Source organism: Pristiophorus japonicus, chromosome 4, assembly GCF_044704955.1.
Source record: "Pristiophorus japonicus isolate sPriJap1 chromosome 4, sPriJap1.hap1, whole genome shotgun sequence".
Lineage (NCBI taxonomy): Eukaryota > Metazoa > Chordata > Chondrichthyes > Pristiophoridae > Pristiophorus > Pristiophorus japonicus.
In genome coordinates, this window is record NC_091980.1 from 9,349,337 (window position 1) to 9,368,557 (window position 19,221).

General features: G+C 52.7%; 1 protein-coding gene across 4 annotated transcripts in view; it reads right to left on the reverse strand.

The window, feature by feature from the left end:
• anxa6 (annexin A6) overlaps positions 1–19,221 on the reverse strand; it is a 149,693-nt gene that overhangs the window by 124,809 nt on the left and 5,663 nt on the right. For 2 of the 4 annotated variants that reach the window (XM_070878000.1, XM_070877997.1), the window contains exon 2: positions 15,482–15,539. In XM_070878000.1, the coding sequence (XP_070734101.1) occupies positions 15,482–15,499 (18 nt within the window). In that variant the 5' untranslated portion in view covers positions 15,500–15,539. Of the gene's footprint in view, positions 1–15,481; positions 15,540–15,733; positions 15,829–15,849; positions 15,897–19,221 lie in introns of those variants that run through there. The other 2 variants (XM_070877999.1, XM_070877998.1) reach the window with 2 other exon arrangements.

Here is a 19,221-nt window from a genome sequence, read left to right on the forward strand (position 1 = left end):
AGCTCAAAAATGGGCAAACATGCAGGAAACACATGGATCAGACAAAGCTGCGGCACACAGACGAACCGGAACAGTCGGAGGAAGAGGCAATCAACGACCAACCAACCTACCCCCAGTCATCAGAGGGCTTAGTGGTCATCAGTGAATCGGGACTTTCAATCACTGACATGTTCAATGAAAATGGGCTTTCAATCCCTGACACGGCCATTGCCCCTCCCACCAGGTCAGCCGCCCAGCCACCAGTCACAACAGACTCTGAACACTCACCCAAGGCTGGAGTTGAACTGAGACGGTCAACCTGGGAGGGTAAAACACTGGACCGTCTCAATTTGTAAAAGACTGTTAATATCTCAGAGGGGGGGGTATTGTCAAGTATGTGCTTTTGGCATCACTAGCCACTAGATGGCGTCACTGTTGGAGGCCATTGGGCTGCACGCACGTGTGTGTAGCCCAAGCATTTTGTATATTAATCACTTTGGGCCTTAATAAAGCAGAGCCAAGGTTATACCTCTTGGAGTTAAACAGTACTCAGTCTGACAGTTATTGCATACACAACAGAGAGAGAGCGCGAAAGAGAGCGAAAGAGAACGAAAGAGAGCGAAAGAGAGCGAAAGAGAACGATAGAGAACGATAGAGAACGATAGAGAACGATAGAGAACGATAGAGAACGATAGAGAACGATAGAGAACGATAGAGAGCTGCTTGTAAATAGCACTTTTCACTCCCTCAGGGAGTCCCAAAGCTCCCATATACACAAAGTAATTCTTGCACTGCCTCCTGCAAATCCCCTGGGAGGACAGACATACCATCAGTGTTCTCGCTCAGGCCAACATCCCCAGCATCGAAGCACTGACCACACTCGACCAGCTCCGTTGGGCGGGCCACATCGCCTGCATGCCCAACACGAGACTCCCAAAGCAAGCGCTCTACTCGGCACAATAGCGGCCGGTCAATGCGACCCGCAAAGCGGATGCGGAGTATACTCACGGCTGGGAGCGATAGATTTCTGGCCACTCTGGGAATCGGGTGAATATGGGGATCGGGTGGGAAAGTGAAGTTGAGGTCGAGGATCAGCAATGGTCTTATTAAATGGCGGAGCAGGCTCGAGGGGCCGAGGGGCCGACTCCTGCTCAATTCTTATGTTCTTATCAACCAAAAAACTTGCGGCAGTGGGTAGTTAGAAAAATCTCCCTTATAAATTCTTATGTTGTAAAGTTGGTCAACCGGTTACAAAATTCAATCGAAAAGGGCAATGGAATGTTGGCCTTTATCGCGCGGGGGTGGAGTACAAAGCGGAGGATGCGATGCTCCAGTTGTTCATCGAGCCCAGGTCAGACACCATCGGGAGCACGGCGTTCCAGTCATGGCACCGCGCCCTCAGTAAGGAGCAACCGGACTCGGAATGGGACCAGCGCGGATTCACCCGACTGATATCGGGGATTAACGGGTTAATTGATGAGGACTTGGCTTGTATTCCCTGGAGTGAGGGGTTGTGATCTGATGGAGGGGGTTATAATTGTAAATGGAGTTGATCGGGTGAAAGAAAGACTTGCATTTATATAGCGCCTTTCACAGCCACCCGACGTTCCAAAGCACTTCACAGCCAAGGAAATACTTTTGGAGTGTGGTCACTGTTGTAATGTGGGAAACACGGCAGCCAATTTGCGCACAGCAAGCTCCCACACACAGCGATGTGATAATAATCAGATAATCTGTTTTTGTTATGTTGATTGAGGGATAAATATTGGCCCCAGGACACCGGGGATAACTCCCCTGCTCTTCTTCAAAATAGTGCCATGGGATCTTTTTCATCCACCCGAGAGCGCACACGGGACCTCAGTTAAATATCTCATCCGAAATACTGCCCTTCCGACAGTGTGGCACTCCCTCAGTACTGCCCCTCCGACAGTGCGGCGCTCCCCCAGTACTGCCCCTCCAACAGTGTGGCACTCCCTCAGTACTGCCCTTCCGACAGTGTGGCACTCCCTCAGTACTGCCCCTCCGACAATGTGACACTCCCTCAGTACTGCCCCTCCGACAGTGCGGCGCTCCCCCAGTACTGCCCCTCCAACAGTGTGGCACTCCCTCAGTACTGCCCCTCCGACAATGTGACACTCCCTCAGTACTGCCCCTCCAACAGTGTGGCACTCCCTCAGTACTGCCCCTCCGACAATGCGACACTCCCTCAGTACTGCCCCTCCGACAGTGCAGCGCTCCCTCACTACTGCACTGAGAATGTCAGCCTGGATTATTTTTTGTGCTCAATTCCCTGTAGTGGGAGAGAGAGAGAAACTATATCCTCTGGTGGGTGGGGGGGTGGTGCGGTTGGGGGGTGGGGGGGGGGGGGGGGGGGGGGAGGAGTCCAGGACAAGGGGGCATCACCTTAAAATTAGAGCCAGGCCATTCAGGAGTGATGTCAGGAAGCACTCCTTCACACAAAGGGTAGTGGGAATCTGGAACTCTCTCACCCAAAAGCTGGGGGTCAATTGGACTGAGATCGGTAGAATGTTGTTGGGTAAGGGTATCGAGGGATATGGAGCAAAGGCGGCTAAATGGAGCTAAGGTGCAGATCAGCCTTGATCCCACTGAATGATAGAACAGGCTCGAGGGGTTGAAGGTCCTCCTCCTGTTCCGGCTCAAATCTGTGCACCACCTAAATAGCGAAGGAAGGTTTACCATGTTCCCGAAAAATTCTATCCCACTTTGCGCCAACACACTGCAGCTGGCTTCGTCACTCCTGCTGGGACAACCTTCATACTCTCCGGTCCAAGGTAGGGCCTCCCCCATCCCTCCCTTCCTCATCCCTCCCTCCTCCCCATCCCCCCTCCCTCCCTCCTCCCTCATCCCTCCCTCCTCCCCATCCCCCCTCCCTCCATCCTCCCCATCCCCCCTCCTCCCTCATCCCTCATTCCCCATCCCTCCCTTCCTCCCCCTCCCCATCCCTCCCCTCCCCATCCCCCACTACAGCTGCTGCAGGAACAGGCGCACCAAGTTATAAATAACAGTCCTTCTCACTGCCTCCGTCTGAACACGATCACTTCATTCTCTTATATGGTCGCAGCCCGAAGAATCTAAATAACGAGGCGGTCAGATCAGCTCCTGGGTGGCGCACACATAGCTGAAACGTGTTTAAGTTGAATGCATCCCCTGTTACTGCTTAGAAAGAGGGGGCGGTGGGGAGAATACTTAATGCTGAAGAGAGAGAAAGAGAAAGAGAGAGAGAGAGAGAGAGAGAGAGAGATTGAAATGACGAGGCGAGACAGAAAGAAATTGCATTCATATAGCGCCTTTCACAACCTCAGGTCATCTCAAAGCGCTTTACAGCCAATGAAATACTTTTTGAAGTGTAGTCACTGTTGTAATGTAGGAAACGCGGCAGCCAATTTGTGCACAGCAAGCTCCCACACACAGCGATGTGATAATAGCCAGATCATTTGTTTTAGTGATGTTGATTGAGGAATAAATATTGGCCAGGGCACCGGGGGTAGCTCCCCTGCTCTTCTTAGAAATAGTGGCCATGGGATCTTTTACATCCACCCGAGAGAGGAGATAGGTCCTCGCTTTAACTTCTCATCCGAAAGAGACGGCACTGTACTGGGAGTGTCAGGGTAGATTGAACCCACGACCTTCTGACTCAGAGGTGAGTTTACCCACTGAGCCACGGCTAACAACCACCTCCTGATGTTGTTAAAGAGGTTAGCGATACAGGTCGGGCTTGATCCTGATAGAATATCAATGGGTTAAATTCACACCGTGCAATATTCATGAGGAACACATTAACATGGAATTCTTCTATCTGATACCCTACCTGTTTAAACAGCAAACATGGGAATTTCAAGTGAAAAGAGAATTATAATTCCTCATGGCATGATTTCAATCCATTAGCCATCTGCATTCCCTCACAGCTCACCACCCTTAACCCCCTGGGATTCACCACCACACTAAACCTCAGATACATGGCCCATTCGAGGGACTGGGGCAGAAACTCCTTCAAGCTATCAGCCCCCTAAAACACCACCTCCATAAACCGCAATTTTAAAAATTTCTTCATGGGATGTGGGCGTCGCTGGCAAAGCCGGCATTTATTGCCCATCCCTAATCGCCCCTTGAGAAGGTGGTGGTGAGCCGCCTTCTTGAACCGTTGCAGTCCGTGTGGTGAAGGTGCTCCCACAGTGCTGTTAGGGAGGGAGTTCCAGGGATTGTGACCCAGCGACGATGAAGGAACGGCCGATATATTTCCAAGTCAGGATGGTGTGTGACTTTAACAGAACAGCATAAGAACAAAAGAAATAGGAGCAGGAGTAGGCCATACGGCCCCTCCAGCCTGCTCTGCCATTTAATACAATCATGGCTGATCTGATCATGGACTCAGCTCCACTTCCCTGCCCGCTCCCCATAACCCCTTAATCCCTTATCGGTTAAGAAACTGTCTATCTCTGTCTTAAATTTAATCAATGTCCCAGCTTCCACAGCTCTCTGAGGCAGCGAATTCTACAGATTTACAATCCTCAGAGAAGAAATTCCTCCTCATCTCAGTTTTAAATGGGCGGCCCCTTATTCTAAGACCATGCCCTCTAGTTCTAGTCTCCCCTATCAGTGGAAACATCCTCTCTGCATCCACCTTGTCAAGCCCCCTCATAATCTTATACGTTTCGATAAGATCACCTCTCATTCTTCTGAATTCATAAGAACATAAGAATTAGGAACAGGAGTAGGCCATCTAGCCCCTTGAGCCTGCTCCGCCATTCAACAAGATCATGGCTGATCTGGCCGTGGACTCAGCTCCACTTACCCACCCGCTCCCCGTAACCCTTAATTCCCTTATTGGTTAATTCCAATGAGTAGAGGCCCAACCTCCTCAACCTTTGCTCATAAGTCAACCACCTCATCCCCGGAATCAACCGAGTGAACCTTCTCTGAACTGCCTCCAAAGCATGTTGGAGGGGAACGTGGAGGTGGTGGTGTTCCCATGCGCCTGCTGCCCTTGTTCTTCTTGGTGGCAGAGGTCGCCGGTTTGGGAGGTGCTGCCAAAGAAACCTTGGCGAGTTGCTGCAGTGCATCTTGTAGATGGTACACACTGCAGCCACGGTGCGCCGGTGGTGGAGGGAGTGAGTGTTGAAGGTGGTGGTTGGGGTGCCAATCAAGCTGCTGCTTTGTCCTGGATGGTGTCAAGCTTCTTGAGTGTTGTTGGAGCTGCACTCATCCAGGCAAGTGGCATTTCATAAATGTATGTAAAAAAAAATAAGAGAGCAAATGATCCCAAGTCTTCCCCAGCGCTGGCTGTGTTGTATACTCTCTTCTACCACGTATTTCATTCCGCAAGATGTCCACAGTGTTGTTATTATAACCCAAGAGTTGTAAACATCAGCGCGAGGACGGGAATGAAGAGCTTTGCTGCATAATCACACAAGCTACGATCGACCGTTAAAATGAATGCCCTTTGTTTGCCTGCAGTGTCCATCAAAACCTCCGAACTCCAAGTCCGACAGTCCCTGCCTTGTATTTCAGCAATGTCAGACTATCTCTCCTCCCCCGTCTCCGGGTCTAGATACTTCACACCTGCTTCTAGTGACCGACAATCGGCTGCATTTGAGAATTCATTCCAATCAAGGGAAGAAAAGGGGAAAGATTCCGAGCGTCCCATTTGGGAGAAGGTAATAGTGACGAGGCGCGAGACTTGGTGCCAGGCGCAGAAGTCTCTCCCCTCGCGGGAAATTGGGATTACTGCCCCCGGAAGGTAGTGGGGCGCATAGTAACGCGCGGCACTGCCTTTGTGGGTAGAGGGCGGGACAGAAGGGGGGCAGGGCGGGTCATGAACGGGGCCGGCGGGCCGGGGGCGGGGCCGACAGGTCGGGGCCGACGGTCGGGGCGGGGGCGGGGCCGACAGGTCGCGGCGGGGGCGGGACCGGCGGGTCGGGGAGGGGCGGGGAGCGGGGCCTACAGGTCGGGGGGGGGCGGGGCCGACGGGTGAGTGTCGGGAGCGGGTCGGATGGGTCGGGGGCGGGGCCGACGGATGGGGCGGGGCCGACAGGTTGGGGGCGGGGCCACCGGGTGAGTGTCGGGAGAGGGTCGGATGGGTCGGGGGCGGGGCCGACGGACGGGGCGGGGCCGACAGGTTGGGGGCGGGGCCACCGGGTGAGTGTCGGGAGAGGGTCGGATGGGTCGGGGGCGGGGCTAACGGGTCGGGAGCAGGGCGCAGTGCTAGGCACTGGGCCGCGTAGCACCGCCGCGTAGGAGGGGCTCTCCCCTTCATTAAATTGCATTAGAAAAAGGGTCCTTCCTGGACCACCAGGGAGCGGGGCTGCCGTGCCAACAGCCCGGCACTCAAGCAAAGTGTGGGCTGACCAATCGTGGCACGGGCTCTGCTTCCAAAGCGCCAACGAGGCGCGGCAAAAACAAAAACAGAAACAGACACTTTTTTTTTTAAAGCAATGAACCTCCACGTTCACTATCGCCCCGCGAGCAGCCTGCTGCCTGGTACATGACCCCTGAAGCTGTCACTGTCATCACCCGACACAGCTTCAGGCAGCGATACCCAAATTAGGGTCCAAGGCGCTAACAGGAGGCGCAAATGACCCAAATTTCTAGGCCAAGGTCTTGCATTTCTATAGCGCCTTTCACGACATCCTGAAGCACTTTACAGCCAATGAAGTACTTTTGGAGTGTAGTCACTGTTGTAATGTCGGAAATGCGACAGCCAATTCCTGCATATATTTTCCAAACTTGATATCGAATCACTCTCCTCTCTTGTTGCTCAAAGGCTGTCATTCAACATGCTCTCCCTCCATCCTTGGGGTGAAATCGCTGCTCATCCTGTACTGCAACTCGATCCCTGACTCCCTGACACATCCCCTCCTCCTGCCTCGCTGCTAAAGCCCCACGCCAACCTGGTTTATTGCCTTAAGTCCAAAGAGCCACTTTCATTTTAATTAAAGCTCGTCAAGAGAATTGTAACACAACGAGTAAGATGTTTGACATCACCTTAAACCCAATCTCTATAATCCTACACACACACACAATGTGATGAATAATGCAAATCTCGCAATGTGTGAAAGTCAACCTCCCTGATAGTTATCAGTCACTTGCGCTGACAGATTGCGACATCATTTTAATGAAACTCCATTAGCTATTAATGGGCCAACGTGGTATCTCAACCCTATTCGCCTCTTCTCTTCTTCTCCCAATACAATCTTCAATTCACTTAAAGGAATCAGGGCAAAACATGTTGTAATTTATTTGCTTCATGCGTTCTTGCTCAAGAATTCATAGCAACACATTGCTATTAAGAACTAGTTGGTTTATTAACAGAGATTTAACAATCACACTACACATTACCAGTTCATCCACCAGGCTCACAACTGCATACCTCATCGTGGATGACCTGGACCCAACTGGCTGGGGTTTTATTGAGTCTTGTGAACATCATGTGACTGGCAAAGCCACTCACAAAGCCACTCACAAACCTGTGAGCATACTCACCGCTGCATACATTACACAGTCAATTTCTTTTCTGTAGCCCGAGTTCAGATAATGAAGCAGTCTATGCAGCAAGAAACGGACAACATCTAGGCTTGATAAGTGGCAAGCAACATTCACGTCACACAAGTGCCAGGCAATGGCCATCTCCAACAAGAGAGAGTCTAATCACCACCCCTTGACATTCAAGGGCATTACCATCACCGAATCCCCCACCATCAACATCCTGGGGGGCGGGGGGGTCACCACTGACCAGAAACTTAACTGGACCAGCCACATAAATAATGTGCCTACAAGAGCAGGGCAGAGGCTGGGTATTCTGCGGCGAGTGTCTCAGCTCCTGACCCCCCAAAGCCTTTCCACCATCTACAAGGCACAAGTCAGGAGTATGATGGAGTACTCTCCACTTGCCTGGATGAGTGCAGCTCCAACAACACTCAAGAAGCTTGATTGGCCCCCCATCCCCCACCTTCAACATTCACTCCCTCCACCACCGGCGCCCCGTGGCTGCAGTGTGTACCATCTACAGGATGCACTGCAGCAACTCGCCAAGGCTTCTTCGGCAGCACCTCCCAAACCCGCGACCTCTACCACCTAGAAGGACAAGGGCAGCAGGCGCATGGGAACACCACCACCTCCACGTTCCCCACCATCCTGACTTGGAAATATATCGTCGTTCCTTCATTATCGCTGGGTCAAAATCCTTGTACTCTTTCCCCAACAGCACTGTGGGAGCACCTTCACCACACAGACTGCAGCGGTTCAAAAAGGTGGCTCAATAAATGCCAGCCTTGCCGGCAACATCCACATCCAGAGAATGGATAAAAACCACTCCCAGGGCAGGTAAAGCATGGGTTAGATACAGAGTAAAGCTCCCTCTACACTGTCCCCATCAAACACTCCCAGGGCAGGTACAGGGGGTTAGATAGAGAGTAAAGCTCCCTCTACACTGTCCCATCAAACACTCCCAGGGCAGGTACAGCACAGGTTAGATACAGAGTAAGGCTCCCTCTACACTATCCCCATCAAACACTCCCAGGGCAGGTACAGGGGGTTAGATAGAGAGTAAAGCTCCCTCTACACTATCCCCATCAAACACTCCGGGGCAGGTACAGCATGGGTTAGATACAGAGTAAAACTCCTTCTACAATGTCCCATCAAACACTCCCAGGGCAGGTACAGCACGGGGTTAGATACAGAGTAAAGCTCCCTCTACACTGTCCCATCAAACACTCCCAGGGCAGGTACAGGGGGTTAGATACAGAGTAAAGCTCCCTCTACACTGTCCCATCAAACACTCCCAGGGCAGGTACAGCAGAGGGTTAAATAGGATATACGACACAGAAACAGGACATTCGGCCCAACCAGTCCTTGCCGGTGTTTATGCTCCACTCGAGCCTCCTTCTGTCTTTCCTCATCTAAATCTATCAGCATAACCCTCTATTCCCTTCTCTCTCATACGCTTGTCTAGTCTCCTCTTAAATGCATCGATACTATTCACTTCAACCACTCCCTGTGGCAGCGAGTTCCACATTCTCACCGCTCTCTGGGTAAAGAAGTTTCTTCTGAATTCCCTATTGGATTTCTTGGTGACTATCTTATATTGATGGCCTCTAGTTATGTTCTTCCCCACAAGTGGAAACATTCTCTCTGTATCCACCTTTCATAATTTTAAACACCTCTATTAGGTCACCCCTCAGCCCCCTTTTTTCAAGAGAAAAAAGACCCAGCCTGTTCATCCTTTCCTGATATATATACCCTCGCATTTATGGTATCATCCTTTGTAAATCTTCTCTGCACCCTCTCCAGTACCTCTATATCCTTCTTATAATATGGTGACCAGAACTGTGCGCAGTACTCCAAGTGTGGTCTAACCAAGGTTCGCTACAGGGTTAGCATAACTTCCCTACTTTTCAATTCTATACATCTAGAAATTAAGCCTAGTTCTTGGTTTGCTTTTTATGGCCTTGCCTAAGCTGGGTCACAACTTTTAGTGATTTGTGTATTTGTACTCCGAGATCCCTTTGTTCCCGAACCTTCCTAGACTTGCACCCTCCAGTCATCATCATAGGCAGTCCCTTGTATCGAGGATGAATTGCTTCCACGCCAAAAAGGGATGAGTTCACAGGTGTTTCAATGAAGGACCTAATATTCCGGATCCTGAACTACATGTTGAAGGGTGGAAGATGCCTGTGCGTGGATTTTTTTAACGTGGGGTGGCCGTTGAATCCCAGCCACCACATGGTCTTGACAGAGCGAGGTCTTGGTCTAGTGGCAAGGGTTAACCAAGACGACTGGAGACCAGCTCTGCTGCACGGACCTAGTGTGCGCACATATCGCAGTGTGGGCTGGGCCCGTGCTGCCCCTGGGCCCTCGCCTCTTCTGGGCCCCAGACTCAAGCCTCTCCTGGGCCCCGATCACTTCCCTCTATGGACTCTTGCTGCTCCTTCGCCCCTCCTGCTGTGCCTGCCCGCACTGCAATCAGCGACCTGGCTTCTCAGCCGTCACCCTCCTGCAGCAGCACGCGCTGCTCCCTGCAGTGGTATGCCACCGCACGCTGCTCCCTCCAATGGCCCCGGCCTGCTGATGGTCTTGCACACCGGGACCGCGCCAATTTCCGGGCCGGGCCACCGCACGCTGCTCACCCTCCAAGTAATAAGTGACCTCCCTATTCTTCCTACCAAAATGTAATACCTCTCATTTATATGCGTTGAACATTATTTGCCAATTATTTGCCCATTCTGCCAGTTTATTAATGCCCACATCCCATGAATGAATAAATAAATGCAGGTGACCAAAAGTCGGTCGAGGAGATGGGTTTTAAAGAGCGTCTTAAAGGAGGAATGAGAGGTAGAGAGGCGGAGAGGTTTAGGGAGAGAGTTCCAGAGCTTGGGGCTCAGGCAGCTGAAGGCACGGCCACCAATGGTGGAGCGATTACTTCACCTGGTTTTGAACCCAGAATCCAGATATATATATAATCCGCTGCATAACCCATAATCGGCATCCCTAGGGCAACTGAGGCAACAAGACCCAGACTGGTTGGTCTCTGCAACATTAGAATGATTAATGATAGACAACAGATAAAGGAGAGAAAGAACTTGCATTTATATAGCGCCTTTCACGACCCAAAGCACTTTAAAGCCAATGAAGTTCTTTTGAAGTGTAGGCACTGCTGAAATGTTGGCAGCCAATGTGTGCACAGCAAGATCCCACAAACAGCAAGGTGAAGTGGACCAGAAACTCAGTTTAATGATGTTGGTTGAGGGATAAATATTGACACACGGGATAACTCCCCCGCTCTTCTTCGAAATAGTGCCATGGAAATATTTTACGTCCACCTGAGAGGGCAGACTTTATTTGCCAATTATAGGCCCATAAACTCGGTTTAACGTCTCATCTGAAAAACAGGGTAACAATCCTGGAACTCCCTCCCTAACAGCACTGTGGGAGCACCTTCACCACACGGACTGCAGCGGTTCAAGGCAGCAGCTCACCACCACCTTCTCAAGGGGCAATTAGGGATGGGCAATAAATGCCGGCCTTGCCAGCGACGCCCACATCCCAGGAACAAATATTTTTAAAACGGCACCTCTGACAGCGCAGCACCCCCATCAGCCTTGATTCTTGAACTCGAGTCTCTTGGATTGGGATTATAAACCCAGACCTTCTGACTCAATGGCTATAATGCTGTCCACTGAGCCACATGGTAGCAATGCTCTTTACTTAAACAAGCATAGGGAGAGCACCACAAACAGAAATTACTCGTCACTGGATTTTTTTTTTCCCGTTTACTACCAGCATCACCATCAGGTTTAAAACTGGTCTGCACAACCTCTGGTTTGGCCATTCCAGTGATGTGGAAATCTTCCCAGTTATAAAGCAGGGCAGTTACACAAGAACATAAGAAATAGGAGCAGGAGTAGGCCATACGGCCACTCGAGCCTGCTCCGCCATTCAATACGAGCTTGGCTGATCCGATCATGGACTCAGGTCCACTTCCCCGCCCACTCCCCATAACCCTTGACTCCCTTATCGCTCAAAAATCTGTTTATCTCCGCCGTAAATGTATTCAATGACCCAGCCTCCACAGCTCTCTGGGGCAGAGAATTCCACAGATTTACGACCCTCAGAGAAGAAATTTCTCCTCATCTCAGTTTTAAATGGGTGGCCCCTTATTCTAAGGTTGTGCCCTCTAGTTCTAGTCTCCCCCAGTGGAAACATCCTCTCTGCATCCACCTTGTCAAGCCTCCTCATAATCTTATACATTTCGATAAGATCATCTCTCATTCTTCTGAACTCCAATGAGTAGAGGCCCAATCTACTCAACCTTTCCTCATAAGTCAAACCCCTCCTCTCCGGAATCAACCGAGTGAACCTTCTCTGAACTGCCTCCACAGCAAGTATATTCTTTCATAAATATGGAAACCAAAACTGTACACAGTACTCCAGGTGTGGCCTCACCAATAGCCTGTACAACTCCGGGGCAGGTATAGCATGGGTTAGATACAGAGTAAAACTCCCTCTACACTGTTCCCATCAAACACTTCCAGGGCAGGTACAGCACAGGTTAGATACAGAGTAAAGTTCCCTGCTTTTATACTCAATCAGTTCCCAGAGCACCACCTCAACATCTTTCCTGTAACATGGAGACTAAACTCCCGGTCCGACACTGCCTCACTTATAACATTCTCATCCTTGTTTTCAAATCCCTCAATGGCCTCGCCCCTCCCTATCTCTGTAATCTCCTCCAGCCCCACAACCCCGCCCCCCTCCCGCCCCAGAGATCTCGGCATTCCTCCAATTCTGGCCTCTTGCATCTCCCCGATTATAATCGCTCCACCATCGGCAGCTGTGCCTTCAGCTGCCGAGGCCCAAGCTCTGGAATTCCCTCCCAAAACCTCTCCGCCTCTCTCTCCTCCTTTAAGATCACTCTTTAAAACCTCCGTCTTTGACTAAGCTTTTGGTCACCCATCCTAATATCCCCTTCTGTGGCTCAGTGTCAAACTTATTTATTGACAACGCTCCTGTGAAGCGCCCTGGGATGTTTTTGCTACATTAAAAAGATGCTATATATGTTATGTCCGTAATGCACTTATGAGTGACTCCACGAGGCAATGTGTTGTACTCGAACTGCAGTGACCTTGGTCCTTTATTCGTAACTCCAGAGTGAGGCGCAAGTGTGGTGAGCAGCCTTTTATACTGGGCCCTGCACACCTATGCAGGTGACCTTCAGGTCTCCCACCGCAGTGCCCTCTGGTGGACAGCCTCTGCCACAGGGGCAGGAAACCCCGCTCTCCACCAGTTGCACCCTCTAGTGGTGCCAGCATAGTATATACACAGCGTAAACCTTATTGATAATACATCAGGTAACAAGTCTCCATCTTATGCAACTACACAGTGACTACACAGAGAGTATATCAATAGCCTGCATATATAACAGTATAAATGCAAGGTGTTGTTATGTTTCAGTCTCTGTATTATAGGAAGTGTGTAGAATTGTTAAAAGACTGGAAGATAGCTGCAAGGTATAAATCCTAAATCTCGAAGAGGCCATGTTATTAAGAAAGATGGTCTATCCAGAGACATCAATCTATTGGGAACACGAGACAGTGTAGACAAAAGTCTTTAAGATTCTCACAGATATGGGGAATTTGGAAAATCCTGTATGAGGCTTGGGATTTGAGGATGTGATAACAAAATTTAAAGTTAAGAATTTCAAACAAAATTAATATCAATTCTGTCATGTACGTAGACCATGTACACTAACTGTAGAGTCACATAAGGTCTGCCACCAGAGGGCACTGCGGTGGGAGACCTGAGGGTCACCATAGGTGTGCAGGGCCCAGTATAAAAGGCTGCCCACCAGGCCTCGCTCTGGAGTTACAATAAATGGGACTAAGGTCACAACAGCTCAAGTACAATACTAGACCTCGTGGAGTCATTCATAAGAGTATTAAAGACATCATAAATTCAAAATGATGAGTTGTTTTGATAGAGTAGCTTGGGAGAAGCTGTTTCCAGTGACAGGAGGTCGGTAACCAGAGGGCACAGATTTAAGGTCATTGGCAAAGGGGGAGATGAAGAGAATTTTTTTTTAAGCAACGAGTTGATCTGGAACGCTCTGCCTGAAAGGACGGTGGAAGCAGATTCAACAGCAACTTTCAAAAGGAAGAAATATTTGAAAAGGAAAAACATTACAGGACTAGGGGGAAAAAAGAGTAGGGGGGCGTGGGACTGATTGGATCGGTCTTTCACAGAACTGGCACAGCTACAATGGGCTGAAGGGCCTCCTTCTGTGCTGGGAGATTCTATAAATAGGAAATTGAGGCTTGTGGAATAGATTACCAGCAGGTACGGCGGATCAGAAAACCTTGGCAGGGTTTTAGAAATCCTATTAAGAAGGGGATACGGGGTTGTTCATATTGGAATCGCGGTCTGCTACTATAAAATGATGAGAGGCCTGGATAGAGTGGATAGGAAGGACCTATTTCCCTCAGCAGAGAGGTCAACAACAAGGGGGCGTAGATTTAAAGTAATTGGTGGAAGGTTTAGAGGGGATTTGAGGGGAAATGTTTTCACCCAGAGGGTGGTGTGGGTCTGGAACTCACGGCCTGAAATGGTGGTAGAGGCAGAAACTCTCACCACATTTAGAAAATACTTGAAGTGTTACGGACTACGGACTAAGAGCTGGAGAGTGGGATTAGGCTGGGTAGCTCTTGGTCGGCCGGTGCGGACACGATGGGCCGAAATGGCCTCCTTCCGTGCTGTAAATTTCTATGACACTGTGATTTGAAGGGTTGGCTCGATATACCAATGGTCTCTTCCTGCCCATAACACCTGGAACTATAAAACATGAACGATCGCAATCATAAGCTTAAATAGTCAGCCAGATGGGGCGGAGGAGAAGTCAAATGGATATTCTCATCAATGCAAAGCTTAGCAAACTGTGATTTTAATATTTTGCGCTTTTGGATGTAGAGTGGAGGAGGGGGGGGTTAGGGGAAAGATGGGGTACGTTCCACGGGATGTAACTTCCACGGGAGTTAGATGTAGTCCTTACTGCTAGGGGAATCAAGGGGTATGGCGAGAAAGCAGGAATGGGGTACTGAGGTTGCATGTTCAGCCATGAACTCATTGAATGGCGGTGCAGGCTCAAAGGGCCGAATGGCCTACTCCTGCACCTATTTTCTATGTTTCTATGAAATACTTTCTATCTGTAGCCTGAGCACCAGAATACCCATTGGTGAGCATGGCTCAGTGGGCAGCACCCTTGCCTCGGAGTCAAAAGGATTGTGGGTTCAAGCCCCACTCCAGAGACTTGAGCACATAATCGAAGGCTGACACTGCCCAGTGCAGAGCTGAGGGAGCGCTGCACTGTCAGAGGTGCCGTCTTTTGGGTGAGACGTTAAACCGAGCCACTGTCTATAACAATGTAAAAGATCCCGCGGCACTAGTCCCAGAAGAGCAGGGGGCAGTTCTCCCAATGACGCTGATGATTTATCCTTCAGCCAACATCGCTAAAACAGATTCTCTCATTGCTGTTTTGTGGGAGCTTGCTGTGCGCAAATTGGCTGCCGCGTTTCCTACGTTACAACATAAGAACTAGGAGCTGGAGTAAGCCATACGGCCCCTCGAGCCTGCTCTGCCATTCAATAAAATCATGGCTGATCTGATCATGGACTCAGCTCCACTTCCCCACCCGCTCCCCATAACCCTTGACTCCCTTATTGCTCAAAAATCTGTCTACATCTCCGCCTTAAATATATTCAATGACCCAGCTCTCTGGGGCAGAGAATTCCACAGATTCACAACCCTCTGCCCTACAGTGACTACGCTTTAAAAAATACCTCATTGGCTGTAAACGGGACGTGGTGAAAGGCGCTATATAAATGCAAGTTCTTTTTTTTTTCTTTGAATCTGACTCGAGAGCAGTTAAACTCCCATCCACCCCCCCCCTCCGCCTCCCTTGGAACGATTCATGCCGCGACCAGAGTATTGCCAGTACCTTTCCTACGGCAGACATGGTTCGTAGTTATCGAGAACGGATATCGAATCCAATCAATCTGCAGAGAGAGAGGGAGAAAAAGAGAGAGAGGTGAGCAATTATTTATGGCTCTGATAAAGGCAGTGAAACACAGTGATCCATTATGCATATGTCTCTCCACACATAATTGTGAGACACATCATTAACTGGCGTGGCGTTTCATGTGTCCTGTAAATATGATCGGACCAGGCAACAGAACAGCTCTATGTTTACCCAAACATCCTGTGCCAGTGCTGCTTCGAAATGTTAATTTAATCTTTTTATAAAGCGATCACAATAATTAAGTACACAGCAAGCCCCGGTGGAAACAGGCGAATGGATTATTTGACCTTTGCGTCTCAGTCTGTTGCTCAAACCTCTGCAGTGCGAAGGAGACCAGCTATTGGTGCAGCAAAGCATGGCCTCAGGAGTGATGACTCATGCAGATAAACACGAGTAAGACTGTTATAGTGGTCCAGGAGTGCAGCAATTGCTTCCTTGGTTGTGTCAGCTGTTGTTCACTGAGCTGCACACTCTCTCTCTCTCGCCTCGAAGTCAGAACGTCGTGGGTTCGAGTCCCGCTCCAGGGACTGGAGCACAAAAATCCAGGCTGACACTCCCTGTACTGAGGGAGCACTGCAGTGTCGGAGGTGCCGTCTTTCAGATGAAGCGTTAAACCGAGGCCCCGTCTGCTCTCTCAGGTGGGCATAAAACATCCCATGGCACTATTTTGAAGAAGAGCAGGGGAGTTCTCCCCGGTGTCCTGGGGCCAATAATTATCCCTCAGCCAACATCACGAAAAACAGATTATCTGCTCATTATCACATTGCTGTGTGTGGGAGCTTGCTGTGCGCACACACTGACTGCCGCATTTCCCACATTACAACAGGGACTAGAATTCAAAAAGTACTTCATTGGCTGTAAAAGTCGTGAACGGTGATATATGAATGCAAAAGAGAGAGAGGGGAGGGGGAGAGAGAGGGGAGAGAGGAGTGCAAGCTCTAATTACCTCACAAGGCCACTGGACCCTGCAAGAGGGGAGACATTGAGGGCGGGGTGTTGAGACAGCAGCTCGGTCTGGTTGAAATCTTAAACTGGACAAGGGCGGGGTGGGGAGGAAATTTCTGATCGCCCCGTTTGGGGGCGGTAACTTTTGAGAGCCGGGAAACTTAGTGCCAGACACTGTTTCCCCATACGCAAACAAATTAGCTTTAGTGCTCCAGGAAGGAAGTGGAGCAATAAAGGACTTGGGGGGGGGGGGGTGACTTGGGGGTGGAGGGGGGGAGGAGTTGGGGGGGGGAGGAGTTGGGGGGGAGGGGAGGAGTTGGGGGTGGAGGGGGAGAGGAGTTGGGGTGGAGGGGGAGAGGAGTTGGGGTGGAGGGGGGAGGAGTTGGGGTGGAGGGGGGAGGAGTTGGGGGTGGAGGGGGGAGGGGGGGAGGGGAGGAGTTGGGGGTGGAGGGGGCAGGAGTTGCGGGTGGAGGGGGCAGGAGTTGCGGGTGGAGGGGGGAGGAGTTGCGGGTGGAGGGGGGAGGAGTTGCGGGTGGAGGGGGGAGGAGTTGCGGGTGGAGGGGGGAGGAGTTGCGGGTGGAGGGGGGAGGAGTTGCGGGTGGAGGGGGGAGGAGTTGCGGGTGGAGGGGGGAGGAGTTGCGGGTGGAGGGGGGAGGAGTTGCGGGTGGAGGGGGGAGGAGTTGCGGGTGGAGGGGGGAGGAGTTGCGGGTGGAGGGGGGAGGAGTTGCGGGTGGAGGGGGGAGGAGTTGCGGGTGGAGGGGGGAGGAGTTGCGGGTGGAGGGGGGAGGAGTTGCGGGTGGAGGGGGGAGGAGTTGCGGGTGGAGGGGGGAGGAGTTGCGGGTGGAGGGGGGAGGAGTTGCGGGTGGAGGGGGGAGGAGTTGCGGGTGGAGGGGGGAGGAGTTGCGGGTGGAGGGGGGAGGAGTTGCGGGTGGAGGGGGGAGGAGTTGCGGGTGGAGGGGGGAGGAGTTGCGGGTGGAGGGGGGAGGAGTTGGGGTGGAGGGGGGAGGAGTTGGGGTGGAGGGGGGAGGAGTTGGGGTGGAGGGGGGAGGAGTTGGGGTGGAGGGGGGAGGAGTTGGGGGTGGAGGGGGGAGGAGTTGGGGGTGGAGGGGGGAGGAGTTGGGGGTGGAGGGGGAGGAGTTGGGGGTGGAGGGGGAGGAGTTGGGGGTGGAGGGGGAGGAGTTGGGGGTGGAGGGGGAGGAGTTGGGGGTGGAGGGGGAGGAGTTGGGGGTGGAGGGGGAGGAGTTGGGGGTGGAGGGGGAGGAGTTGGGGGTGGAGGGGGGAGGAGTTGGGGGTGGAGGGGGGAGGAGTTGGGGGTGGAGGGGGGAGGAGTTGGGGGTGGAGGGGGGAGGAGTTGCGGGTGGAGGGGGGAGGAGTTGCGGGTGGAGGGGGGAGGAGTTGCGGGTGGAGGGGGGAGGAGTTGCGGGTGGAGGGGGGAGGAGTTGCGGCTGGAGGGGGGAGGAGTTGCGGCTGGAGGGGGGAGGAGTTGCGGCTGGAGGGGGGAGGAGTTGCGGCTGGAGGGGGGAGGAGTTGCGGCTGGAGGGGGGAGGAGTTGCGGCTGGAGGGGGGAGGAGTTGCGGCTGGAGGGGGGAGGAGTTGGGGGTGGAGAGGGGGAGGAGTTGGGGGTGGAGGGGGGAGGAGTTGGGGGTGGAGAGGGGGGAGGAGTTGGGGGTGGAGAGGGGGGAGGAGTTGGGGGTGGAGAGGGGGGAGGAGTTGGGGGGGAGGGGGGGAGGAGTTGGGGGTGGAGGGTGGAGGGGAGGAGTTGGGGGTGGAGGGGAGGAGTTGGGGGTGGAGGGGAGGAGTTGGGGGTGGAGGGGAGGAGTTGGGGGTGGAGGGGAGGAGTTGGGGGTGGAGGGGAGGAGTTGGGGGTGGAGGGGAGGAGTTGGGGGTGGAGGGGAGGAGTTGGGGGTGGAGGGGAGGAGTTGGGGGTGGAGGGGAGGAGTTGGGGGTGGACGGGAGGAGTTGAGGGTGGAGGGGAGGAGTTGGGGGTGGAGGGGAGGAGTTGGGGGTGGAGGGGAGGAGTTGGGGGTGGAGGGGAGGAGTTGGGGGTGGAGGGGAGGAGTTGGGGGTGGAGGGGAGGAGTTGGGGGTGGAGGGGAGGAGTTGGGGGTGGAGGGGAGGAGTTGGGGGTGGAGGGGAGGAGTTGGGAGTGGAGGGGAGGAGTTGGGGGTGGAGGGGAGGAGTTGGGGGTGGAGGGGAGGAGTTGGGGGTGGAGGGGAGGAGTTGGGGGTGGAGGGGAGGAGTTGGGGGTGGAGGGGAGGAGTTGGGGGTGGAGGGGAGGAGTTGGGGGTGGAGGGGAGGAGTTGGGGGTGGAGGGGAGGAGTTGGGGGTGGAGGGGAGGAGTTGGGGGTGGAGGGGAGGAGTTGGGGGTGGAGGGGAGGAGTTGGGGGTGGAGGGGAGGAGTTGGGGGTGGAGGGGAGGAGTTGGGGGTGGAGGGGAGGAGTTGGGGGTGGAGGGGAGGAGTTGGGGGTGGAGGGGAGGAGTTGGGGGTGGAGGGGAGGAGTTGGGGGTGGAGGGGAGGAGTTGGGGGTGGAGGGGAGGAGTTGGGGGTGGAGGGGAGGAGTTGGGGGTGGAGGGGAGGAGTTGGGGGTGGAGGGGAGGAGTTGGGGGTGGAGGGGAGGAGTTGGGGGTGGAGGGGAGGAGTTGGGGGTGGAGGGGAGGAGTTGGGGGTGGAGGGGAGGAGTTGGGGGTGGAGGGGAGGAGTTGGGGGTGGAGGGG